This window comes from Euleptes europaea, chromosome 3 (genome assembly GCF_029931775.1).
Source record: "Euleptes europaea isolate rEulEur1 chromosome 3, rEulEur1.hap1, whole genome shotgun sequence".
NCBI lineage: Eukaryota > Metazoa > Chordata > Lepidosauria > Squamata > Sphaerodactylidae > Euleptes > Euleptes europaea.
Window position 1 is genome coordinate 91,452,016 of NC_079314.1, and position 26,758 is coordinate 91,478,773.

Genomic DNA, 26,758 nt, shown 5'->3' on the forward strand with positions numbered 1-26,758 from the left:
AGTATACTGGGAGTCACTGTTCAGTAAGTATGTAGGCCCCGGCCTTTGAAAGTCTTTAAAGGGAATAACCAGCTCTTTGAATTGGACCCAGGAACAAATAGGTTGACGCCGCACCGGACTTCTGTGTCCTGAGTGGCTCACCCAAGAGAATCCTAGCTGCCGTATACAGGGATCACTGTAGCTGGGCCTACAGGATCTAGGTAAGGGGCCAACGTATGAGCTAGATGTAAGGGAATGGAGATGTAGCTGAACAGATGCGCAGTGTAAATGACATTCGCTGGCATAATTTGATTAGGAATCCCTATGTCGTTCTGCAGCGTTGAAAGAATACAGGCTATTTTTAGAGACATGCAGTTCTTCGGTCGGCTTATGAACACCTTTGGCAATGTTACCCACTTGTTCTCAAACCCTTATCGGGTGAAGGAGGTACCCTTGGCAGAGTACGCAACTCGGACCCGTCTGAAATGGGAAGACAGGATAATTCTGTATGACAACAGTTCAGCTCACTCCTGGGACTGCCTTTTCATTAACCCGCAGAACCAAGTGGCTGCCTTCCGGTGAGTGTTCGAGCCCTTCGCTTTTCAAGGCGGAGAGCAGAAGGATGAAAGAGGGTGATCTCCCATGCCCCAGTGGGGAGGGTACAGATTCTCCTTTGGGGAGGAGGACATGACTGTAGAGGTAAGTTCTGAAGCCATGAAGGGGCATATGTAGGTATGCAAGAGCATAACAGTAATCTCCTTTATTCTTGAAGGGGTATTTTTTTGGGGGGGGAATGACATGTCATCCTAGTGTAGTCGATCCCAGAGGAACCCTTTCATCTAAGGAAGGGCTGATCTGCACTCTGTTCCATCCTATCTAGGATTGTCTACTGTCAGGCACTCATTTGTGGGGCTACCCTTGAAGAATACCCAGAAGTTTGAACCAGTGGAGAATGCTGCTTCTTGCCTGCTGTTGAATGTTGAGAGGCTGGAGTGTGTTCAGCCTATTTTGCAACAATTGCACTGGTTGCCAGTTAGCTTCTGGGTTCAATCTGAAAGTGCATAAGTCTTTCATGGGCTGAGAATCCCTGTGCTATTTCCCCCCTGTATGAGTCCCACTTTTATCCTGCCCTGTTCTTTGTGCCTACTCTGTATGAAGAGAGATTATCCACAGTGAGGAGCAGGGCCTTTCTTGCAGTAGCCCCAAAGTTATGAGGGTAGGAGATTTCTTCTTTTTTAAAGCCTTCCAGAGAGGATGTCAAACTTGCCTGTCTATCAGGCTTTTAGTCACTACGGTAGTCATGCTGCTGAGTTTTGTGGTTTTAGTTTTTTTGTTGTGAGAGCTTGTACTTTGAGTTCTCATTTTTGGTTCTGTGGTTACATTTAAAAAGTATATTAGTTATCTCAGATGTTGTAAAGGCAAAACATAACTGTTTTAAACAAGTATGATTTTCTCCACAGGCTTTTCCAGATAGATAATGAGGCGGACGCGATCCAGCATTTTGACCTGTATGTAAAACAGTTGCGCCCGTTCTATGAGAGCTATCGAGAACCTTTGCCGCTGGAGACCTTGCAGCAACTGACGGATTGTTTTCGCAGCCACCCCACCTGGTCGTTGGCTCATATAGCGGTCGAAGTTGGACTCCTGGAGAGCTTCCGGCACAATCGTATTCTGAGGTATGGTGCCTGGAGCGCCTTCCTAATAGGAATGGCAGGCAGTTGGCTACTGGTATAGGAGGAGTAAAAGGCACTGGAATCTGGATCTGTATTCAGCTGTCTGGAGCAGGGGTCAGCAAACTGCGGCTCGAGAGCCGCATGCGGCTCTTTGGCCCCCTGAGTGCGGCTCTCCAAACTTGGTTCGGATTGCCCGCTCGTGCCGGCAGCCGGGCTGCAGAGCCGGCGCGCCTGAGAGGGAGCGAGCGCAAGAGAGCAGGCGAGCGGGCACGCTGTCTCCCCCCCCCCCGCCGTAGAGAATGGCCGTGTCCCCCTTTCCCTTGCCCTCAATGGTTGGGAGGCTAAAGCCTCCCCTCCCCTCTAGCCGCGTGATTGCTGGGCGGGCGGCTGGGCGGTTCCTGGCCCAGGCCTGCCCGCCTATCAGCTGTTGGGCGGGGCGGGCTTCCTTTGGCGGCGCGTCCCCGGCAGCAGCGCTGGGCCGCTGCGCCCCGTCTTCTGCGCGCCGACTCAGTTCCCCCGTCGTCTTCTGGGCCTGTGGGTCCCTGTAAGCCGGGAAGAGGCACACTTTGGAGCCAGCGCAGGGGCTTGTTTGGTAAGTGGAGGGTGGCGGGAAAGCCCCTGGGCGCGGGGTGGGCCCCCCGACCCGGGACACACGGGGTTGTCTGCTGAAGCTGGAGGGTGGGAGATTCAAAACTGATAAAAGGAAGTATTTCTTCACACAACTCGTGGTTAAATGGTGGGACTCCCTGCCCCAGGAGGTGGTGATGGCTTGGAGGGCTTTAAGAGGAGAGTGGACCTGTTCATGGAGGAGAGGGCTATCCATGGCTACTAATCAAAATGGATACTAGTCATGATGCATGCCTATTCTCTCCAGGATCAGAGGAGCAGGCCTATTATATCAGGTGCTATGGAACGTAGGCAGGACAATGATGCTGCACTGGGGCCTTGGTCTGATCCATCACTGCCTTTCTTATGTTCTCATGTGTTTACTGCATCTGTGAATCTAGAAGTTTGCTCACATTGTTCACATTGTTTGTCAGTCATTGTCATGATTTAATTTTATGGATACCTTACTTACTTTTTTCCCTCCTCAGAGGCCATGTCTACCCACTGGCTTTCTTAGTGGTAGACCTGGACTCCGAGGAGGGGAAAAAGTCCCCCTTCAGAGGCCAGGTCCACCAATTGGCTTCTATGGGCCTTCGGAGGCCAGGTCTACTGCCAAGAAAGCCAATGGGTAGACCTGGCCTCCCAATGGGACTCAGCCGGAGGCCAGGTCTACCAATAGGCTTTTATGGCGGTAGACCAGGCCTCCAGACGAGGACTCCGGACGGGGAGGGGGAAATGGCAGGGACTTACAATTTAATTTTTATCAATAAATAAGATCATTATTAAGTATGATATCAAGTTTTATTCAGTGTACTTATAGTTTAATTAAGACTTAAAACTTTAATTAAAGTTTATTAAGTTAATAAACAGTGTACCTACCTATATAGTTTAAGTTTAAGAAATTTGGCTCTCAAAAGAAATCTCAATCGTTATACTGTTGATATTTGGCTCTTTTGACTAATGAGTTTGCCGACCCCTGGTCTGGAGGGTTGGTTGTGGGTTCGGAAATCCAGGCCGAAGATCTTGTTCAGCAGTTAATCCCACTGGGTGACCTTGGGCAAATCGTCGATAGTTTTCTAATCAGTGAATGTGGTCACTTAAATGTTCTGTACAGGGAGTGCATAATAAGAATGCTAAATGGATAGGATGGTGGTAGACTTCAGGGAATATTACACAATGAGCTTTTTTCAACTAAGGTTTTTAAAGAAACACTTGTACAAATATAAACAGAAAGGGTGAAAAAAACTGACACTTCCAAATTATATGTATGTAAAGTGCCATCAAGTCGCAACCGTCATATGGAGACCCCAGCAAGGGGCTTTCAAGGCAAGTAAGAGAAGCAGAGGTGGTTTGCCATTGCATTCCTCTGCAGAACCTTCCTTGGTGGTCTCGCTTCCAAGTACTGATCCTGCTTAGTTTCTGAGATCAAACTATACCATGCCGCCTTCCCTCCATTTCCAAGTTGCATGTGTAGAAAATTAAACATTTAGGTCAGATCTGATTTGAAAACTGAGCATAACAAATCTATCTTTCTGGTGCCCCTGGACTTCTGTTTTATTTTACTGCAATAGACAAACACAGCTACCCCTCTGACAGAATGACTGAACACATTTAAATACGATTTCAGTTTCTGCTGCCAAAAAAACACAAGAAAATGTTTCCAGGCTGTCAAAGACAAGAACATTAATTTGCCTCCCATCTTTCAAATGTATGATTTGGCTTAATTTTAAAAGTTTGGCTATTGGCCCAACTTTGTTGATTGCTGATATTCATATTTACCACACATTCACAATTAGATCTTAGCCATTTTGGATGCCAAAATAAAACCTTACTTAGGTACTCCTTTGTTTAAAAACAACAACAACACCATAATAAAAACGGCGCCTAAAAGAATAACTTTAGAGCTTCTAGGGAGTTGAAGATACAACTGATTTTTTATAAAACACTTCCCCCCAATTTTTGCGCAGTCAGACACAGCCATATAAAAATAGTCAGTGGACACCTGCCCCACATGTAACATTTTCAGTGTGGTGTAATGGTTAGAGTGTTGGGCCAGTATCTGGAAGATGAAGGGATTATCGTAAATAACGTATTCTATCTGTTTCTTTATATATGACTCGGGAGTTTTAAAATGCTACGAGAAGTGATCAAGAGGGCATCTAGAGCTACCAAGGAGAAGTTCTTCTAGTATGAATCCAGGCAGATGTTGTTTTCAGTTTTGACACTTGGCAATAAATCATGGCACTGAGCTTTTGAAGCAGACACTTTTTCGGGGGGGGCGGGTATATGAGGTTCTGCTTGGTTTTGCACTCGGGCCTGACCCCATCCACGGTCTTCGTTCACCTTGTGCTGCAGCTGCATAAACAGCAATGACTGTGAGGATGGCTGCACTCCCCTGCACTTAGCCTGTCAGAAAGGAGACATTGACTGTCTGCGGGAGCTGGTGGAGGAATGCCATGCCCGAGTGGATCTCACGGACAGAAACGGGGACACCGTCTTCCACTATGCTGTCCGAGGGAATAACCCCAAGATCATAGAGGTGAGGTATTAGAAAGAAGGTAACTTTCCCCCTACAAGGAGAAAGACAGAGGGGAACATGCCATGTTACATTAGCAGAGGAAATGGGTACAGGACTTTCCCAATATGGGTGCCAAAAAGAGGCCATTTCCCAAATGTGTAAACAGTACGGGACTGTCCTTGTGTGTCAACTCAAAGGTATTATGGGACGTATCTGAGGTTCCAAACCTCATGTTTGCCTTATAATGCTAATGGGGGGATTGAACAGTGAGGAGTGCTGAATTCTTCCTCTGCCTGCTTGTTCTGTCCTGCAAATGACCTCCAGGCAGTTTTGAATCTGATTTCCCCACCCCCAATTTGACAGGCTGGGAGGGAGTTGGTGAAATAATACAGGGGGGATTGACCCCCCCCCAGTTTTTTTGTCTTTCCTTTGAATTTCTGTGGAAGAGGCAGTTTACACAGAGTTATCTTTACTTCCAAGTAAGAGATATGATTATTATTTAAACTATGAAGTACAGCCAAATAGGGACCAGATCATATATTGACAAGTTCTTCATTCTATTAAGCTTGTAGAAGGAGGTGATGAAGGGGAATCCCTGGCAACTCATCCATACCAGCTTAAATAGAAGAAAGGACTTCTAGCAGATCACTGTTTCAAAAGAACGGTGGAAATGCGTTTTGTGCAATATCCCTTGACATCTATTGTGCATAACTCTGAAATGGAACTTGATTCTGTTTTTCTTTTCCTAACATACACCCCAATCTATAATCTAGTCTGTGCAAAATTTTGAAGATGCAAAAAGGAGCCAGCAGGCTCTATGTTTGTATGGATGCAAGAAAATTAATCCATGATTGGAAAACAGTGATAAGAAATAGGATTTGAATTGTCAAGAGAGCCAATTTTCTGATATATATTTTTTAAAAGTGGGATTGAAATATGTGATCTGGAATGAGTTACAGACCTATTATGTGCCGCAAGAATTTACATAGCTGCCAAAGCACCCAGAACTGATGAGTCTATTAAGAAAACCTGGCAGGGAGCTGAAATGGTACAGTAAACCAGTTATGTTGGATTATAAAATGTAGAGCAAAAGGAAACACATTTTTTTAATGGGATAACTTTCCCTTTATTTCCCTACTGTAAACTGTGTAATTGGAATCATTCGTTCTTACTTGCGTTACTGTTTGTTCGACCAAAGTCACAAACAGGAAACACAACTAAAATACTAATAGGGTATACAGGTCCGTCGAGCTATCGCTACTATCAAATATTTTGCATCCTGCAAAGTCATTTGTTGTTCTTTATCACTTAGCAACCACAAAACATTGGTGTCCACTGAAACAATATTCTTTCCAATCAACTTATTTCTAATGTCTAAAAACCAAGGGCATTCAAGAAGTATATGATCAATAGTATCAATCCAGAGACCCATAATCTATCAGAAAGTGATATTCCAAAGTACCTTTCTGTTGTAACTGCTGAAGGAAAGACCTTCAAATAGGCCAGCGTAAAAGCCCTTCTGTATCTTGATACAGTCAGAATACGAAAATACTATGGGATCTTCAACAGGGAGTTTATTTCAATAGCAAGAGATGAACAAACCCTTCAAGATCATATAACAGTACTGTTATAATCTAGCCCTTTCAAATTGATCAGGCAATATAAATCCCAACTCCCTAGAGGGAATCATGTATACCGTATATACTCGTGTATAAGCCGAGTTTTTCAGCCCCCAAAAAAGGCTGAAAAATCCCAACTCGGCTTATACACGGGTCAATACGGTAATTGGGCGGTTTCTCCTTCGGAGCCGCCTGAATCACGCTCCTGCCGGCCAGCTGATTCCCCCCCACTGACCCCCAGCGCGCTCCCCCCGGACAGCTGATTCCCCCCAACCCCCAGCGCGTTCCCCCCCACCCCCCCAGAGCGCTCCAGCGCTCCAGGTGATTCCCCCCCAGCGCGCTCCAGCTGATTCCCCCCCAACCCCCCCAGCGCGCTCCAGCTGATTCCCCACCCCCCCAGCGCGCTCCAGCTGATTCCCCACCCCCCAGCGCGCTCCAGCTGATTCCCCACCCCACCCCCCAGCGCGCTCCAGCTGATTCCCCACCCCCAGCGCGCTCCAGCTGATTCCCCACCCCCCAGCGCGCTCCAGCTGATTCCCCACCCCCCAGCGCGCTCCAGCTGATTCCCCACCCCCCCAGCGCGCTCCAGCTGATTCCCCACCCCACCCCCAGCGCGCTCCAGCTGATTCCCCCCCACCCCCCCAGCGCGCTCCAGCTGATTCCCCCCCACCCCCCCAGCGCGCTCCAGCTGATTCCCCACCCCACCCCCCAGCGCGCTCCAGCTGATTCCCCCCACCCCCCCAGCGCACTCCAGCTGATTCCCCACCCCACCCCCCCAGCGCGCTCCAGCTGATTCCCCACCCCCCCAGCGCGCTCCAGCTGATTACCCCCCACCCCCCCAGCGCGCTCCAGCTGATTACCCCCCACCCCCCCAGCGCACTCCAGCTGATTCCCCCCACCCCCCCAGCGCGCTCCAGCGCTCCAGCTGATTCCCCCCCACCCCCCCAGCGCGCTCCAGCGCTCCAGCTGATTCCCCACCCCACCCCCCCAGCACACTCCAGCGCGCTCCAGCCGACCAGCTGGTTCCCCCCACCCCCCCCCCCAGCGCACTCCCCCCACCCCCCAGGGCTCTCCCCCCGGCCAGCTAATTCCCCCCAGCCCACCCCCACCGCACCGCGCCTTCTGCTGTGTGGCGGCAGTGGCAGTTTCTTCCCCCCCACCTCGCCCACCTCACCAGGGCTGGTCCTCCCACTCTACAACTGATCCGCAGGCCTCCAGCGGGCCTTCTCTGGGCCTCTTCCTTCCGCTCTAAAATGGCGGCCGCCGTTTTAGAGCGCCTCTCCCGGTGAGTAGGGGGTTCAGGGGCTCTTCCCCCTCCCCCCCTTGGATGGCACTGGGGTCGGGGTGGGTTGGGAGGGCCCGGGAGGCTGGTGGGAGGGCGACCTGGGGCAGGGGCAAGACCATCCCTGCGCTCTAAAATGGCAGCCGCCATTTTAGAGCGCAGCATTACCAGTAAAGGGAATTTCTTATTGACCCTCGGCTTATACGCGGGTCAATAAGAAATTCCCTTTTCTGGCCTCAAATTTGGGGGGTCGGCTTATACTCGGGTCGGCTTATACCCGAGTATATACGGTATATAAAATTAAAAGGAGATATGATTTTGCCACACTGGTCTCTTTCTTGGACATGTGTTTTCCCTGCTGCGTTACAGGAAACTTTCAGATAGTAATAGAAGAGCATTCCCTTTGTTTAAATGGAACATGGAAAAGACCTTTTAGATATTCCCCTACAATGGGAAGAACAAAGGGGAGCTGTGTCATGCTTCTTTCAGAGCCGCTAATGCTGTCCAATTGTTCCAGCTGCTGGGCAGAAGGTCAACTGCTGCTTTGGACCATCTCAACAACCAAGGTCTAACCCCTTTGCACTTAGCCTGCCAGCTGGGCAAGGATGAAGCTGTCATTTCGCTTTTGAAGGTCGAAGCCAAGGGCAGCACCTTGGGAACACTGGGCTTCCCCATCCACGTTGCCATGAAGTACTCCCAGAAGAGGTACGGTTGTTTACTTTGCTAGAGTCTGCATGCTAGAAAGGAATTTATTCTAATATGGATATGCTGTATACCTAACACACACACACACACAAACACAAAGTTCTCTTATTCTGAATCTGACCATCAGTTCATCAAGGTCAGTATTGTCTGTTCAGACTGGCAGTGGCTACCAGGGTTTCAGGTAGAGGTCTTTCTCAGCACCTCCTACCTGGTCCTTTTAACTGGAAATGCTGGGGATTGAACTGTCTGCATATAAAGCACTTCTGCTGAGCCACAGCCCCTCCCCAAAAAGTCATTTAGACAATTGTAATTTATTAGTATTTAGAAGCCCCTCATAATATGAGGCCCTAAACTGTAGCTTACTTTTAATTTATAGCAAAGTGCTGTCAAGTCATAATCAACCCCTCATGGGGTTTTCAAAACAGGAGATAAGCAGAGGTGGTTTGCCAGTGCCTGCCTCTGCATGGCAACCCCAGTCTTCCTTGGTGGTCTCCCATCCAAATACTAACCATGGCCAGCCCTGCTTAGCTTCCAAGCTCTGAGAAGGTCAGGCTAGTCTGGACTATCCAGGTAGCCTTCTGAGAGTCAGTAGCAGGAAGGGCCCACCAAGAACCCATCCCCCCACCAGTACAGGCCAACAACATAGCTGAAGAGAGAAACAAAAGGGCTGTACCAGTCAACAAGAAAAAAGAAGGCGAAAAGCCAATGGTGCAGTGAAAGAGAAGATGTTTATTAAATTAACAACCCCTATGTGTTTCATGTTAGCTTCAAGAGATTGTTTATTTTAAATGCAGAGATATTATTAATTTAATAAATATATGCTCTCTTTTATCGTACCATTGGCTTTTTGCCTACTAGTTGACCGGGAGTGGCATTCCAGGCTTGCCAAGAAGAACCCTCCCCCCAGCCAGAAAATAATTGGGACTTGGTAGATCATTCCTAGTCTGAAATCAGTGTGGTTCACCTGTCCCTAATTACAGTACACACTCTGCATACTAAAGAAAAAAAGTTGTGGTTTAAAAAAAAATGACTCGTATTCACACTGTGTGCCTGCCGATCTCATGGAAGGCAGGCCACCTGCAGGATAGACATTCTTACAATAAATGAAGTAAATAATTGCCTCTGCAGGTGCTGAAAAGTGTATGACACTTTATACTCTGAAATGACATTGAATTCATCTCATTGACTGATCCTCGCACCTGCTGCTTATGATGGCTGTCCACTTACCTGTTCCAGCTATTATGTTTCCTTCCTTGTGGTTTTCTAGGGACTGCTTAATGGGCGCTTGAAATTCTCTCCGATCTGTTTACAGAATGTCCAAACGTTTGTGTGGATGTGTTTGTCACATCATTGCTTCCCTCCTCATTCTTTTCCTTACAGGTGTGCCAAGGCCCTCCTTGATATGGATGTCAATCAGGTTCAGTACAAGGACCAACGGTACGGAGCATCACCTCTCCACTGGGCCAAGAATGCTGAGGTACGTCTCGAGAATGCCACCTTTGCAGATGGAAAGTTTACGTTGCCATCTTGGCTCCTTGGCAGTCCTGCTCTCCCTAGTAATTCTCCAGAAAGAAATCCTCCCCATTTCCAGTGCTTTTCTCTGTCAATGGGGTTGCCATTTCTTGAGTCTTTTAAGCTGTTCCCCCCAGGTTGTATTTTTAACTGCCCCTATGAGGCAGTACTGAGCCCCGTGGCACAGAGTGGTAAACTGCAGTACTGCAGTCCAAGCTCTGCTCACGACCTGAGTTCGATCCCGATGGAAGTCGGTCTCAGGTAGCCGGCTCAAGGTTGACTCAGGCTTCCATCCTTCCGAGGTTGGTAAAATGAGTACCCAGCTCGCTGGGGGTAAAGGGAAGATGACTGGGGAAGGCACTCGCAAACCACCCCGTAAAACAAAGTCTGCCTAGGAAACATCGGGATGTGACGTCACCCCATGGGTCAGGAATGACCCAGTGCTTGCACAGGGGACCTTTACCTTTTTTATGAGGCAGTAATGGGAGAAGCTGCATCTGCTGGATTTCTTTCTGCTGTGCAACTGTTTAAAAAGGTACAGGAATCTCTCTTCTGAAGTACAGTTTGCAGTCCTCTGCACGGAGATTAGAAGTGGGTGGCCTTGTGTGATTTTTTTTTAAGTAGAATCTCCATGGTGCACAAACGTGTGCTAGAATTTTCAGGTTAAGAACACACACTCGGGATATCTTAAGGCAAAATAATATGTTTTAAATGTAGGCACATTTGTGCTCTGCTGGATCAGATAAAGGTCTACCTAATCCAGCATTCTTTGCACGAATCCCAGCAGATAGCAGGTGATAGGCAGCCCACCAACTATTAGCCCCGGGTCTAGCTGTGGACAAGGGTCTACAAGTCATAGATATATTCTTATAGCGTCCTACTCAAGGCTCAGGTCATTGTGCACAGTAAATATTTGCCAGGCCGTTGGGGTTGATTCTCTTGTAAAGTGGTGGCTTATGGCCTTTCTTTTACTTCCCGGAAGCAACAACTCCCAGCTGTTTGTGGGGGGAGGGGATGCCTCTTTCCCTGTGGACATCTTCAGACTTACTGGGATTATCAACCTGAGCCCCAGTCCTGAGAGCCTAGGCCTCCTCAGGCTAGGCTGGTAATGAGGTGCAGGGCTTTTTTGGCTGGGGGTGCCAGTTCTGCCAAACTCCCTCTCAGAGGAGGCTCATTAGGGCTCTTTGGGTTCTTAAAAGGCATTAAATACCTTTTAATCCAGCAGAGCATTTGGAGGACTTAACAACAGCTGTGAGTCTTTGTCAACTGGGTGATGCTGCCCCAGCTGCCGCCACAATCTTGACTTTGCTGCTGCTATTCTTACTGTGTCGCTTCTTGGTTGGAGATGGGTTCCTAGCACAATGTTCATCTCATGTAGTGAACCCCTTTACCCAAAAGCAGCACTTGGAGGCACAAAAGTGGTCCTGCCCACGACCTGATTGCACCTTGTTTCCATCCGCCTCTCTCCTTGTGGACCTAGATGGCCCAGCTACTTATCGAGTACGGCTGCGAAGTGAACTCACTCAGCCTGACGGGGGAGTCGGCGCTGCACATTGCTGTGCAGCGGGGGCGCTTCGACTGCGCAATGGTGCTGTTGACGCACGGGGCCGTGACCAACACGAAAGGGAAGGACGGCAACACTCCGCTGCACCTGGCGATGAAGGTGGGCTTCTCCCCAGCCGATGGTGTTCTGGGACTGAGGGGACGTGGGAGTCTGCCAGGGGGGCTCCTTTCCAAAATTGCAAAGAGCTTGTGGAGGACAACTCTTAGGTTTTTGATCCTGAGAAGGAGAATTGGTTTTTATATGCCGACTTGCTCTACCACTTAAGGAAGAATCAAACCGGCTTACAATCACCTTCCTTTCCCCTCCGCACAACAGACGCCCTGTGAGGTAGGTGGGGCAGAGAGAGCTCTAAGAGCTGTGACTAGCCCAAGGTCACCCAGCTGGCTTCATGTGTAGGAGTGGGGAAACAAATCCAGTTCACCAGATTAGCCTCCGCCGCTTATGTGGAGGAGTGGGGAATCAAACCTGGTTCTCCAGATCAGAGTCCACTGCTCCAAACCACCGCTCTTAACCACTACACCTCACTGGCTGTCTGAGCTCCATCAGCAGATAGCACTGGTGGCCGAGGGTCTTCCTGGCTTTCCCCTCTCCCACCAGCAGCTGCTTCCCACCCTGGGAATGTTTATTCCCATAGCCGTGGGACCCACGTGAAATAATAGCTACATGGGTTGGCGGACTGCAGTGAGGAAGGGGGTGAAAATCGCTCTTTCCTGCCTCTTGCACGAGCAGATTGCTGACACGAGAGGCAGAAGGGAGTGATGTCACCCCCTTCTCCCCACCACTGCAGCCTCTCATCCCATGTATGGCTGTAACCCCACGTGGGTCCTGTCATCCCAGGAATAAACTTTCCTGGTGTTGGAAATGGCTGCTGGGGGGTGGGGAGGGGAGAGAGATGGACATTAGGGATCCTTGCGTGGACCTTGCATGGTTGCACCTTTCCTATAATGTAAGGGTCATATTCCCTACTTAAATATTTATTCCACAACACATGGACACACATGAAGTTGCCTTGTACTGAATCAGAACATCAGTCCATCAAGGTCTGTTTCACCTACTCTGACTGGTGGCGGCTCTCCAGGGTCTTGATATTGATTTTTTCCAGAACTTTGTTTCACATTCCTTCACCAACACCAACCCCCAACCCCGTCCAGCTCAGTTTGTTCTCCCACCCAACAACGTTTTCGGGGCCCAAGCTCTTTGGGTGGGGATGAGCTGCCTGATGGCCAGGAGAAAAGAGGGGGAGGCAGGTTGTAGAAGGAGGGGAGACAGGAGCGCGGATGCCTCCCTTTCCTTGACCAGCTCTTTTCCTCTCCTTAGCAAGACCACCTGGATATGATCAAGGCCCTGATAGTGTTTGGAGCAGATGTGGAGATGCCCAATGATTTTGGGGAGACCCCAGGGTTGCTGGCAGCCAGGACAAGCAAAGGTGAGAGGGCAGCTGTGGGGTTGGGGAAGGGCAAGCGTGGGAATGGGGCAAAACCTGTGGAAAAGGGCCTTTACCCCGTGGGCTCTGGTGATTGTGTGTGGCGAGAATGCCTTTGTGGGCAGGCCTTCCAGTCTCCTATGTGAGGGTACAGATTTGCTCTGTCCAATAAAGGGCAATGAAAACTGAAACCTGGGACAGACCAAACAACCATCTTAAAGCAGGGATGGATAATCAAGTGCCCCCCCCCCCACAAGACTGTAGTAGTAGAAGAAGAAGAGTTGGTTTTTATATGCCGACTTTCTCTACCACATAAGGAAGAATCAAAGTGGCTTACAATCACCTTCCCTTCCCCTCCCTACAACAGACGCGCTGTGAGGTAGGTGGGGCTGAGTGAGCTCTAAGAGAGCTGTGACTAGCCCAAGGTCATTCAGCTGGCTTTGTGTGTAGGAGCGGGGAAACCAACCCGGTTCACCAGATCAGAGTCCACCGTCCATGTGGAGGAGCGGGGAATCAAACCCAGTTCTCCAGATTAAAAGTCCACTGCTCCAAACCACCGCTCTTAACCACTACACCATGCTGGCTATTCTTACTGCTGTTCTTGGGTGGCCCCCTTCAGGCAAGCACCTCCAGCCATGAGTCCCTCATGTGCAAACGGGGACTGGGTTGGTTCCGCGCTTGCATTGGCAACTGTTTGCTTTATTTAATCGTTTTCTCTCTAACGCATGTGATATCCTCACTATGCGAAGGTGCCAACCGGAAGGTGCTCTTAGACCTGCTGAAAACGATAGGGACTGAACGCTGCCACCCTCCCGGCACATCCGCCCTCCATTTGGCAGCCACACCACCCTCACCAGTACCATCTACTTCCACCTCCCCGGAAAGACCACCACCCCCAAGGATCACTAACTCAACCCTAGGTAACCTCCTTACCTAGCCCTGCGTCTCTCTGTCTCTCGCTCTCTCCCTCTTGTAGGACCGCTTCATCTGTTAGAAAATCCCAACACGGGAGGCATTTTGCACATAAGAATGAGCATAAATCCTGGCTGTACGTCATCACATGATGATTGCACTCAGGTTTTTTTTTGCTCTGTGGACATTTCCTGGGAAGGAATGACCACGTGGAACAGTGTTGGGATTATCCCTAAATCCTGTGGCTGCCTGCTTTTCCTCCTCCTTCTCTTTCATGTTTTTTGTTTGTTTTTGGCTTGGTGGGCAGCAGGGAGAGCTGCCTGGTTCAGTAAAAACCAGGGCTCCTGCCTCTTTCATGGTTGTGTGTACTGGAGATCTTTGGCAGGTGTTGCTTTTTTCTGTCACCGAATGGCAGTAGTGACAGAATTCGTACGGCAGGAAAAGGCACAAGAATGCCTTGACTGAGGTGTGGTTGGCAGTTCTTAGAAGCCAGCATCACCTTGACTGAATCTGGCCACGGCAGTAGCAAAGAGCATAATTCCTAATCTCCCTGTTCTCCATGTCTTTCTCTTCCTACGCTACTAAACGAGTATTTTGCCCTTCCTGTGTCTTTCTAGGATTCCAGGACGTCATCTATGTTTCTGCCTCGCTTAATGCCTTGCTGAAAGCCCCAGACATGGCCGACGCTGCTGCTGAGAAGAGGACGTAAGTGTGCCGGAGTCAATGAGATCGCTTTCTGTAGTCTGCTCTCTTCTGTGCTGACAGATAAGCCTCTGTCGGTCAGTCTGACGGAAATTATGCTCTGAGGTTGAAATGCTCTCCTCCCCTTTCCTCTCCCCCCCACCCCGGCTAAAAGCACATTTGCCCTCTGGCCTGGAGCATCCCATGGGGTTTCGATGCTTGGTTTCTTGGCCGCAGTCTGAAGCTGGGGGCAGGGTATTTGGGTGGCTGGGGTTTGGCGCTAAATGCTTCCCCCCCTTCTGTTCTGCAGCCAAGACCGTCTCTTGAGCCTGGACGGCGGCGGTGTCCGGGGCCTGGTGCTCATCCAGTTTCTCATTGCGATAGAGAAAATTGCAGAGAAACCCATTCGGGAGCTCTTTGACTGGATAGCTGGGACTAGCACAGGGGGGATCCTGGCACTGACTGTTGTGCAGGGTAAGCAGTTCGGGAGCCGCATGCGCTCGCTGGTGGGCCTGGAGGTGTCTGCATGTGTTCTTAACCGTCTTGCCAGCTGTGCTAGAAATATTTGTTGCTTAATGAGTTTTCCCTGACATGCAAAGCACATGGGAAACTGCCTTACACTGTGTCTGTCAAGACCCTTATTGTCTGCTCTGACTGGCAGGGGCTCTTCAGGGTCTCAGGCAGAGAGAGGTCTTTCACATCAGCTGTCTCTTGATCCTTCTGCCTGGAGATGTTGGGGATTGAACCTGGGACCTTCTGCATGCAAAGCAGATGTTCTGCCTCTGAGGAACAGTCCCTTACCAATCACAGGCTAGCGCAAATTCAGAGTTTGCTATGCACATGAACACATGAAGCCACCTTATACTGAATCAGACCCTTGGTCCATCAAGTCAGTATTATCTGCTCAGACCGGCAGCAGCTCTCCAGGGTCTCAGGCAGGGGTCTATTCACATAACCTTCTTGCCTAGTCCCTTTAACTGGAGATGCCAGGGATTGAACCTGGGACCTTCTGCATGCCAAGCAGATGCTCTGAGCCATGGCCCTTCCCCAGAATGCAGAATGATTGCAAAGGAGGTTTCTTTTGTTATTGTTGCCCGATTGCCTTGCAGCAGCCAGGCTGTGTGTGTTGAGATGCACCGTTCAGTTTGATGTACAATATTTGGATTTGTTTAGAGTTTGACCTTCATTGCAGAGTGGGGATGCTGAAGCTCCCTCCTTCCCTCCCCACACAAGGTCTCCTTCGGCTTTTGAGCCTTCAACAGGCAGAGTGTGTGCATTTTTAGGCAGTACTCTGCAAATGTAGGTCAGAAACTGCTTTTCTTTAATTTAAAAAGAATAGTCATGATCCTAGTACAGAATCTGGCTTTCAGCAATGTTTTGCGCAGGGTACATTATTTCACGTACATAATGTTTTGCCCAGTTTCCCCCTCCATCCTGCCAGTGTACCTTGTGAACAGTCCTATCTGTCCACTGGTCCCATTCAGCCACTCTTCGTCTCCCTACATACGGAGGCTGCTGTACTGAATCAGGTCATTGATCCATCTAGCCCCAGACCCTCTGGTTTGATTGACAAGAGCTCTCCAAGGGAGGCGGGTGTGTTTCCCCAGCCCTTCTGGCCAAGAGCCTGTGGCAGGAGATGTCAACGATTGAACCGGGGACCTTCTGCATGCAAAGCAAGTCCTTTCCCATTGGAGTGGATGAAGCACTGGCACAGGAATCTCCACTGGGTTCCGTCCCGCTTCGCAAGTGGCAAAGTCCGTCATGGCCTCAGCCCTCTGACTCTCTCTCCCTGTTATGTCCCCTCTAGCAATGATTATTCCTCTTCTTCTTTTATTCCCCCTTATGACTGTTTCTCGCATTGCAGTCAAATGCGAGTTTTGGTCTTTCTGCTGCAAGTCCTCTTTTACAGGGCATTTGCTGTGTGTTTTCAGACACTCTGATGCTGTTCAGATGTCTCTATCTTTTCAGTAATACAGAATATGTCTCCTGAATGTCTGTCTTCAAAATCTCTTCTTAAAACCTGTCTTTTCCATTTAGCTTTTCTAAGTTGCATTTTATTTTACTTGCAATAGTAATTTATTTCGTGCATTTTCCCCCAGGCCTGCCAAGGAGTTTCTCAATGTTCCACTTCACTATTTTATTCTCACAGCCACCTCTCTCGAGGTAGTTTAAGCTGTGAGAAAGCGACCAGCCCAAGGTCACACACCCAGCTTCCGCAGCTGAGCAGGGATTTGAACCTGCATCTCCAAGGTCCTAGGCCAGCACTCTGACCCCTACAGCACACTTGCTATAATTTCTGCCACTGTTTGCAGCGTCAAGTGTGCTGTTGAAGCTTTTAAAAAGGTGCCATTTTGCTTGCCTCGTCAGTTTTCTGTCCTGATAATACCTTTCTGCGTTGCAGGGAAGCCTATGGACTACATGCGCTGCTTGTATTTCCGCATGAAAGATGAAGTGTTTCGAGGGTCCCGACCCTATGAGTCGCAGCCCCTGGAGGATTTTTTGAAGAAGGAGTTTGGAGAATACACCAAAATGACGGATTTCAGGAAACCCAGGTGATCCCCAACTAGAGCTGTGCTGGCAGAGCGTTTATCAGAGTACCTTCCTGACCCATTTATCATAGCTCCTTCCTGACCCACTTGTCTCCACCTTTTCATATCCTTCACAGACGTTGAGCTCTGTCAAGGGCAGTATCTAGGCAAGAGGGGAACACACACATGAACACACATGAAGCTCCCTTATACTGAATCAGACCCTTGGTCCACCAAAGTCAGTATTGTCTACTCAGACCGGCAGTGGCTCTCCAGGGTCTCAGGCAGAGGTCTTTCACATCACCTACTTGCCTAGTCCCTTTAACTGGAGATGCCAGGGATTGAACCTGGGACCTTCTGCATGCCAAGCAGATGCTCTACCACTGAGCCACAGCCCAAAATGTAAAGGTAATCTTCTGTGCAAGCACCGGGTCATTCCTGACCCATGGGGTGATGTCATATCCCAACATTTACTAGGCAGACTATGTTTACGGGGTGGTTTGCCAGTGCCTTCCCCAGTCGTCTTCCCTTTACCCCCAGCAAGCTGGGTACTCATTTTACCAACCTCGGAAGGACAGAAAGCTAAGTTAACCTTGAGTCGGCTACCTGAAACCAACTTCCGTAGGGATCGAACTCAAGTCGTGAGCAGAGCTTGGACTGCAGTATTGCAGCCTATCACTCTGCCCCACTGGGCTCCCAATGTCATCTCTCTGGGTCTCTAACAGGGTCATGTTGACAGCCACTCTATGTGACCGGCAACCTGCCGAGCTCCACCTCTTTCGGAATTATAATCCACCGGAAGCTAAAGCCAAGTCCCGCTACAGGACAACAGCCTTGTTCCCGGAACTGACCAAACCAGAAGGTAAATGCTCTCTCTTCCAGGACCTGGGACCAAAGCAACTCGAGGGACTAAAGGAGGGCCGGGCAGAAGGGAAGGGTAGATGCTTGCCTCTCCTTCTTCTGGTGCCCAAGCTGTACAATGTTGTACCAAATGTTGCTCTTAAAAAGGCCATTAAAATGGCCGGCGAAGACGCATCTGACCACCTGCTCCAGGCAGTGCAGGAAGGGGATGAGCCAAAGGAGGACTTGGGTGACTACGAACCCCCTCCCCTCTTGATCTAAGGCCATAGGAACAAGTGAGAGTCAGATGGCAGCCAGGATCAGGGAGCCGAGGGAAGAGGTGGGCATTCCTGCCCCTTCCCCCTGGTAACAGGCTCCTTGTGTGGAAAACAGAGACAACGTAGGTGAAGCACTGAAGCAGTATATAAAGGCTAAGCCATTGTAGTTACTGCCCTGGCTGCATGTACCCAAGGTGGCCGAGGTGGGTGGAGGTATTGCTCTTTTCCCTTTCTCCCTTTCTCCCTTTCTCCCTTTCTCCCTTGCAGAGCAGCTGGTGTGGCAGGCTGCCCGCTCCAGTGGAGCTGCTCCAACTTATTTTCGACCTATCGGGCGGTTTCTGGACGGAGGGCTGCTGGCTAACAACCCAACTTTGGCTGCCATGACGGAGATCAATGACTACAACAAGTCTTTAATCCTGAAGGTGTGGCTCCATCCCATGGAGGCCTCCGTCAAAGCATTTCTCTGCTTTCTTACGACAGAGTAGGCCCTGGCCTATGAAAGCCTAGGGCAGGATACATTTGCTAGTCGTCAAGGGGCCACAGGAATCCTTGCATGTCTGCATTGTAGCAGGCTAAAAGCTAGTTCATTTGCTGGCCTCTAAATGAGACATCCGGTTGTACGGGCCTCTTTTCAGAATAAAGCACTAGATGCCGGTGCTCCATGTTGCACAGTGCAGTTGGGAGCTGATTTATAAACCACTTTTCTACCCAGTGGGGACCCAAAGCAGCTTACAACATAGTTCTCCTTGCTTCAGTTTTATTCTCACAACTACCACCTTGTGAGGCAGGTTAGGCTGAGAGAGAGAGAGAGAGAGAGAGAGACTGACCCAAGGTCAGCCAGTGAGCTTCCATGGCAGAGTGGGAATTTGAGCCTGAATCTTCCAGATCCTGGGTTGACTTTCTGACTGCTGTACCGTAGTTGAAGATTTCTGGTTCTAACATCCTCGTTGCGGTACAGGATTTGAACATAATTTGTGAAATTGTGTTGAAAGGGCTGGCTTACTCTGTCGAACCTATGTATTAAATAATATCTTCCAGGGGCACTGGAACAAATGCAGCAAATGTAGCTCATCCCCCTCCCCCTCTTCTGGGCATGAAGAATGAGTTCACTATTGCTAACCAATATCTGAAGAAGAGAGGTGTGGCTCATGAAAGCTCAGAAAGCCCTGTCAGAAATTTTGTTAGTCTTTAAAGCGCTACTGGACTCTTGCTCTTTTCTACTGCTATTGTTAACCAAAGGATATTTCTCCATCCTTCCAGGGTAATGCTCATGAGGTGAAGAAGTTGGGCGTGGTAGTCTCTCTTGGGACTGGAAGGGCCCCACAGGTTCCTGTGAGCTCAGTGGATGTTTTCCGCCCCTCCAACCCTTGGGAACTGGCAAGGACTGTCTACGGGGCCAAGGAACTGGGAAAGCTGGTGGTGGACTGTGTGAGTATTGGAGGGCAAAGGGATGGACCCATGAATTGGAGGTACTTTGTGGGAATTCAGATGTTGACTGAGTCTCCATTTTAGGAATATAAGGAACTTTGGAGTTCAAAGTATATCATCTGTGTATCTATTTCTGAAGTGCAGTCTCCCATCTGCGGATATCTAAATCCACAGATCAGGGCCACACTGACCGAAATTAGATTTTTCTCCAAACTTGGAAGACCTTACAGGTTTTAGAAAAATCTCAACATTTTTAAAGGTACATTTGTGTGTGTGTGTGGGGGGGGGGGTTAAATCTCCCCCCAAATAAATTGTATGTGCAGGCGCAGAGTACTTATCATCGGTGGGCCTTCTGGGGGCCCTGTGGCCAGCGTGGTGGCTCCTTGGGAGCCTGATGCAGCTGCTGCAGCTCCGGACGACCAGTGTACATAAAAGCCACAGGAAGGACGGTGGAGATGTGACCCGCTCTTAGCGGGTGCTAAACGGGCACATCAAGATGAATAGTGTACATAAATGCCAAAGGAAGGTCGGTGGCTCTCTGTACTTGGGTCCTACGTTGGCTTAACAGACTTGGGCTCAGTGCTGCTGGAGTCCTCCGTGAAGCTGTTGTTGAAGCAGGGCAACTCTCAGATCTCTTCCCGAAATATTTACATTAATGAAAGGTTCCCTTGATGGTTTCTGTGTGATATTTTTATTTATTTAAAGTATTGGCAAGTCCGCATTTCTCCTGGCCAGGTTATTTTTAATGTCTCATTTCACGTCTCTGTTCTCTTGTATAGAGACAGTTTGGCCCACGTAAATGGCAAAAGGGCCTTGCTGGCATATTTCAATAAATATTCTTCTTGAGGGACACTGTCGTGAGCCCGACATGGGCCATACCTTCAAGAGTCCAACGCGTCTGGTCCCAGCTAATATAGTTGCTTATTTTGTTCCATCTTATAACAAGAATAGTTTCCTAAACTTTAGAAACTCCGTTTAGTACAGAAATTGGATGATGGCATTTTGCTTCTACTTGACCTTTACCCTCAGAATAATACTGCTTTTGCCACTGCTTCAAGATATGGAAAGATATTTGGCGTTAGTCATAACTAAGTTATGTCAAGGGATCTAATGGCACATTCATCAAAGTTTTATATGACTCTCTGGTAAGTTCATCCTTCCCAGGGTGTTGTGATTTCTTTGCTTTACTAATGTTTTTCCTGAATCATAGACTCATAGGATCATAGAGTTGGAAGGGACCACCAGGGTCATCTAGTCCATCTAGTGCAACCCCCTGCACAATGCAGGAAATTCACAACTACCTCCCCCCTACACACACACCCTCAGTGACCCACACTCCATGGCCAGAAGATGGCCAAGATGCCCTCCCTCTCATGATCTGCCTGTCATAGAATCAGCATTGCTGACAGATGGCCATCTAGCCTCTTCTTAAAAACCTTCAGGGAAGGAGAGCTTACCACCTCCCGAGGAAGCCTGTTCCACTGAGGAACCACTCTGTTAGAAAATTCTTTCTAATGTCTAGACTGAAACTCTTTTAATTTAATTTCAACCCGTTGGTTCTGGTCCGACCTTCTGGGCAACAGAAAGGTATGTTGTTTACTCACCGAGAAGGTCCTTTCCGCTCTGAAGTAGAAGGTCATCTTGAGCTTTGGGTGTTTCTCGCCCCATTGCTTGGAGAGGCAGGACTAAAAAGCAACTTTCTGTGTCTGGTGGGCGAGGATCGCCTGAACTTCCAGTTTTTCTTCAGCAAGCTCATAAGAGACAGGAATCTAATAATAACATTTATAAAACAGGAACACAACTAACTGGTTAAACCACAAACATTAACAAGGACTCTGTGCATTAGTATCAATTATCTTTGTACACCAGTAATTGTTTGGCTGAGTCTCGTTGGTTAGCCACCCTTGGAAGATGAAGAGCCATCTCCGGGAACTTCCGGCAAGATGGCTGATCTGATCGCAACTTCTCTCAAGAGCTCTTGAGAGAACCTGGAGGCGCTTTGGATACGAGTCACTTTCAGTGATTCGACCACGTTCCTAAAAGGTGGAACGTGGAGCAGGCAATTCCTGCTGCCGAGTGCGGTTTGACTCCCAAAGTCTCCCCTGGGAACGAAAACCGGGGGGGGGGGGTTGAGGCTGTCCCACTCGGCTGAGGGAGGACCATCGTTGTGAGCACCTCTAATGGAACTGGGCACCATCAACTTCAAGAGACTATACCGAGAAAGCAAGAAAAGAACAGTAGAAACCCCCAACAGAAGAAGTCTTTTAAAAAGAAGGGATGAAGGGTTGGAGGGTATTAAAATAATGGGAATAAGGGGAGGTGTAGGGAAATATATATATTTTTTATTTTACATGATAATGTCAAGTATGTATAGTTCTATCCTAGTTTTTGGAATAATTTATACTCTATTAGCATTTTTAATTTTTTCAATGTTAATTAATCATATCAGATAGGGTTACAAAGTTATGGCGTATGCATGGATATAAGAAAGAAATAGATAAATAAAAATAAATATATACTGTTTTAGAAGGACAGGCAAAGAGTAATACAAAGAAGTGACCGGATTAAGAATGGGTTAGAGGAAGTTGTGGGGGGAGTTCAAATTGATATATGTATTTTACTATGAGGATATCCATTCAGCATTGTACTATTATTGTTTATATATGGAAAAATAAGCTAGATGGTATATCGAATGGGATTATTGTATCAACTTTATGGAAAAAGCAATAAAAAATTTATATTAAAAAAAGAAAAGAAAAGAAAAAAAAGCCATCTCCGGGTGGGCAAGATGACCTTCTCTTTCAGAGCGGAAAGGACCTTCTCAGTGAGTAAACAACGTACCTTTCCCGCTCTGAAGGAAGGTCATCTTGAGCTTTGGGATCTCCAAGAGCAATTGTTTCGGGTGGGAATTAGTTGTCATCGTCTTCCACCACATGTTGTAGAATCCGTCTCCCAAAGGCTGCTTCTGCCGATGCCATGGTATTGATACGGTAGTGCCTGATGAACGTGGAGACATTGGACCACATAGCCGCCTTACAGATTTCTTCCATGGAAGCTTGCTTAAAGAAGGCGGCTGAGGTAGCAGCGCTTCGCAAGGAGTGTGCGGTGATGCCGGATGGTACGTGCAAGCCGCTGGCCAGATATGCTTCTCTGATACAGCCGCGAATGGTCGAACTTATCGCTTGGCAGGACATGCTCATGCCTTTGTTGGGAGCTGATATTGAGATAAAAAGGAACTCCGTCTTCCTGATTGTAACTGTCCGTGAGATGTATATGGTCAGCGCCCAACGTAGGTCCAAGGTATGCCAGCTGCGTTCTTTGGGGTTGGTTGGATTGGGGCAGAAGGAAGGGAGATGGATCTCCTGAGCATAGTGGTAATGTGTGTTCACTTTGGGAGTGAAGGAGGGGTCGGTTCGAAGGACCACCTTGTCTTTGTGAAATATGCATAGGTCCTTGTGTATGGAAAGTGCTCCCAATTCCGACATGCGTCTGGCCGAGGTGACCGCCATTAAGAACAATGTCTTCATTCTGAGAAGACGTAGGGGAACTTCCCTCATTGGCTCGAATGGTTTCTTGGTGAGAGCTAATAGAACCGTGTTTAGCCTCCAAGTGGGAAAATGATTCGCAACAGGGGGAGTGGATTGCGCCACTCCCTTGATAAAGGCTTTCACCTGCAGATGAGAAGACAACGGAATCCTGTCAAGCTTTGGGCATACTGAGGCAATTGCTGAGATCTGCTTCCGGAGAGTGGATGCTCTGAGATTTTGACGTACTCTGTCCTGTAGGAAGGCCAACAGCTGTGGCAAGGAAGGTGACCTGGGTTCCTCACCCACCAGACAGGAAGTAGTGTTTTAGTCCTGCCTCTCCAAGCAAATGGGGCGAGAAACACCCAAAGCTCAAGATGACCTTCCTTCAGAGCAGGAAAACAATTCGGCACCATCCTCTATATGACAGCCCTTTAAGTACTTGAAGATGGTTATCATATGCCTTCTCAGTCTTCTCCTCTTCAGGCTAAACATACCCAGCTCCTTCAACCTTTCCTCATAGGACTTAGTCTCCAGACCCCTGACCATCTTTGTTGCCCTCCTCTGGACACGTTCCAGCTTGTCCTGACTTCTTCTCTAGTAATTAAAACTTCCAACTCCCTCACATATTGGAAAAATTGTATCTACTTGGAAATCCAAATGTTTGTTCAAAGTCTTGCTTAGCTGATGTAATAAGTGAATTATAAAGATTGCTCACAAAAATGTAAACATTCTTTGGATATTTCACGTGTTAAATGCAAAAATGGTGGAATCAGTTTTTTTTTTAAAAAAAAATCTAATTTATTTGCAAATATCTAACCAGCCTAATCCCTCCCTCCCTGCCTTAGAAAAATGCAAAGGCCATGTATTCGCCTGCTTTTGTAGCTTCTGCTGTTTCACCCGGTGGTGATCACACACTTTTACAGCTTGTCTTTGTATCCTCAAATAATACAAATTTACTCTTTTTTAAAAAGGAAAATTCTCAGGATGGTCCTTTCTCAGTGTCAAATATGCAGTGCCATCCTAAACAGAGTTACACCCTTCTAAGTCCATTGAAGTCCGCGGGCTTAGAAGATTGTAACTCAATGTAAGTTTGCAATGACATTGTACTCTTTCCAGTGCGTGTGGGGGGGTCATAGCACTGCATGGCCCCTATCTATAGGTTGTACAGTTAAGGCCACTAGCAGCTGTAGAGGGTCAGCATCACTGGTTGAACTGTAAGGGTATATTTCAAATGGCTGTTGGGCTGCTCCAATTCCCCTTCCTTGTCCACTGCCAGCAGTGAAGTTGGCTGGAATTACCAGGCCTTAAGTGGCAATGATGCATTCTCTGATCTAATTAGCCAGTTGCTACCACTAAATAGTCATTACAGATGACTCATTAACTCAGTGTAATGGAGGCCCTGAAAACTCAGTGAGAAATCATGTGAAGGAAAGCAGCCTGTTGTTTTATGTTCTGCGGCAAAGTCCAAAGTATTGGTTAGGGGACACTTAACACGTTCCAAGACAAATTGGTATAATATGTTTACATTTATTTGGTGCCTTGCTGAAAATGTGATTTGTAGGATGGACGCAAACAGGTCATTCAGTTATCGTAGCAATGTTTCTTTGCAGTGCACTGATTCAGATGGCCCAGTGGTGGATCATTCAAAAGCCTGGTGTGAGATGGTAGAGGCCCGTTATTTCAGGTACGTGACTTGTATAGGTCGATGCCTTGTGGGGGTCAGCAGGAGCTGTGCTTGAGCTTTGATCCTCTGCCGTTCAGTGCACAAGTCTCTGTCGCTTTTGCTGAATTTAAATTATTCACCTGTGGCTCTAGCATTCTTGTAGCTGTCCAGCAGTTAAGTACTGAGCATTCCAGCAGTCCAGAACGGTAGTACAGCTGGCTGCCTCAATACAGAGTATTACTGGTTTCTAGAGCATTCCCCATTACTGTGTATGGGTGAAAGCTGGACAATGAAGAAAGCTGACAGGGAGAAAGTTGATTCATTTGAAATGTGGTGGTGGAGGAGAGTTACAGATACCGTGGACTGCCAAAAAGACAAATAAGTGGGTTTTCGATCAAATCAAGCCTGAACTCTCCCTAGAAACTAAAATGACTAAACTGAGATTATCGGGCTTTGGTCACATTATGAGAAGACAAGGCTCACTGGAAAAGACAATAATGCCTGGAAAAGGCAGCAGGAAAAGAGGAAGGCCTAGTGCGATGCAGATTGACTCACTAAAGGAAGCCATGGCCTGCAGTTTGCAAGACTTGAGCAAGCTTGCTAATTATAGGATATTTTGGAGGTTGTTAATTCACAGGGTCACCATAAATTGGGGGCGACTTGACAGCCCGCACCAGACACAACACACACACAGAGCGCTGTTCTGTTTCGGAGTGCTGTATGAGTCTTCTGTATAAAACAGTTCTGTTGAAGTAAGCTAGGTTGAGGGAGCATGGCTGGCTCAAGATCACCCACTGGCTGGGCAGGCAGGCTGATGGCGCATGTGAGAAATCTGAATGGCAGTGGTGTGTGAAAACACACAGGAATGCATGAAGCTGCCTTCTAGTGAATCAGACTCTTGGGCCATCAAGGTCAGTGTTGTCTACTCAGATTGGCAGCAGCTCTCCAGGGTCTTAAGTAGAGGACTTTCACAATACTTAACACCTTCTTCATGCTAAGCAGATGTTCTCCCATTGAGCCACAGCCCCTCCCCCAACCTAGTAGTAATGGATAACTGAATAGGCTGTCTGCAGAGCAGGGTAAGACCAGTCCTGAGAAGAGACAGCCTGGGTTAGCTACTGATTCTTTCCTAAGAAGAACCATGGTACCCAGGCTATCCCAAAGGACAAAGGGAAACTCCATTTGTGTATCTCTGGATAAACTGCTAAGTTAGTCAGGGCATGTCAGATTGCAAACTGTAGTACCCTCATCTAGTCAGCTATATCCGCAGTGCCCGAGAAGCTTCAGGCAGCAGTGGCAGTAACTTCTATCAAATTGCCGTGGTGGCAGAAGGAATAAGGGGCCAGGGTTTGCTTGCTGAAGTTCCCCTACGTTTCAAGGCTGTGTGGTGAAGTGGATCAAGTACTGAACCCGAGATCTGGGAGACTCAGGTTCGAATTCCCACTCTGGCATAGAAGCTCCTTTCAGGAGTGACCTCGAGCCAGTTAACGCTCTCAGACTAACCTACCTCACAGAGTGGACATTGTACGGATCAAAGGAGGTGAAAATAATATTGCAAGCTGCTTTGGGTCCCCATTGAGGAGCAAAGCAGGATATAAATAACTGTAAACATTTGGTGACTCAATAGTGATCTGGACCCGAGTCACCCACTGTCCCACTTCAGAGTGCTATCTGTAGCACTGCAGAGTGCTTCCATGCGTATTTGGTTTTCTCTCTGTTTTACTGTCTCCCACACCTTTCTGTCTCAGAGACTGTTCTTCTCTGTCTGCCTTCTCACCCTGATTTCCCTAATCTCTATGTATGGACAAAATGGCTGCTCTGATTTCCATGTGGTAATTCCTTCATGGTGTCCACAGGTTCAACCCCCAGCTAGAAACCGACGTCATGCTGGATGAGGTGAGTGATACCGTCCTGGTGAACCTACTGTGGGAAACTCAGCTCTACATTTACCATCATTGGGATGAAATCAAGCAGTTAGTAGATCAGTTCCTAATTCCCTGAAGTTTTGCAAGACTTGGTG

The 26,758-nt window shown here is 48.2% G+C and overlaps 1 protein-coding gene across 1 annotated transcript; it reads left to right on the plus strand.

Annotated features, from left to right (window-relative positions):
* Positions 1 to 344: 344 nt before the first annotated feature.
* Positions 345 to 26,758, plus strand: PLA2G6 (phospholipase A2 group VI). The gene is made up of 16 exons (XM_056846750.1): positions 345 to 557; positions 1,440 to 1,655; positions 4,614 to 4,797; positions 8,195 to 8,382; positions 9,763 to 9,859; positions 11,375 to 11,557; positions 12,776 to 12,884; positions 13,631 to 13,801; positions 14,411 to 14,498; positions 14,785 to 14,948; positions 16,876 to 17,026; positions 17,728 to 17,864; positions 18,388 to 18,542; positions 19,381 to 19,548; positions 24,686 to 24,759; positions 26,595 to 26,758. The coding sequence occupies exons 1-16, from the start codon at positions 349 to 351 to the stop codon at positions 26,737 to 26,739; spliced, it is 2,439 nt and encodes an 812-aa protein (XP_056702728.1). The 5' UTR covers positions 345 to 348; the 3' UTR covers positions 26,740 to 26,758.

Bases quoted from the DNA above. Each gene is read 5' to 3' on its own strand.
- PLA2G6 (XM_056846750.1), top strand. From the start codon at position 349: ATGCAGTTCTTCGGTCGGCTTATGAACACCTTTGGCAATGTTACCCAC. The intron at 13,802-14,410 runs GTAACCTCCTTA...GTGTCTTTCTAG, and splicing joins GATCACTAACTCAACCCTAG to GATTCCAGGACGTCATCTAT. The intron at 14,949-16,875 runs GTAAGCAGTTCG...TCTGCGTTGCAG, and splicing joins GGCACTGACTGTTGTGCAGG to GGAAGCCTATGGACTACATG.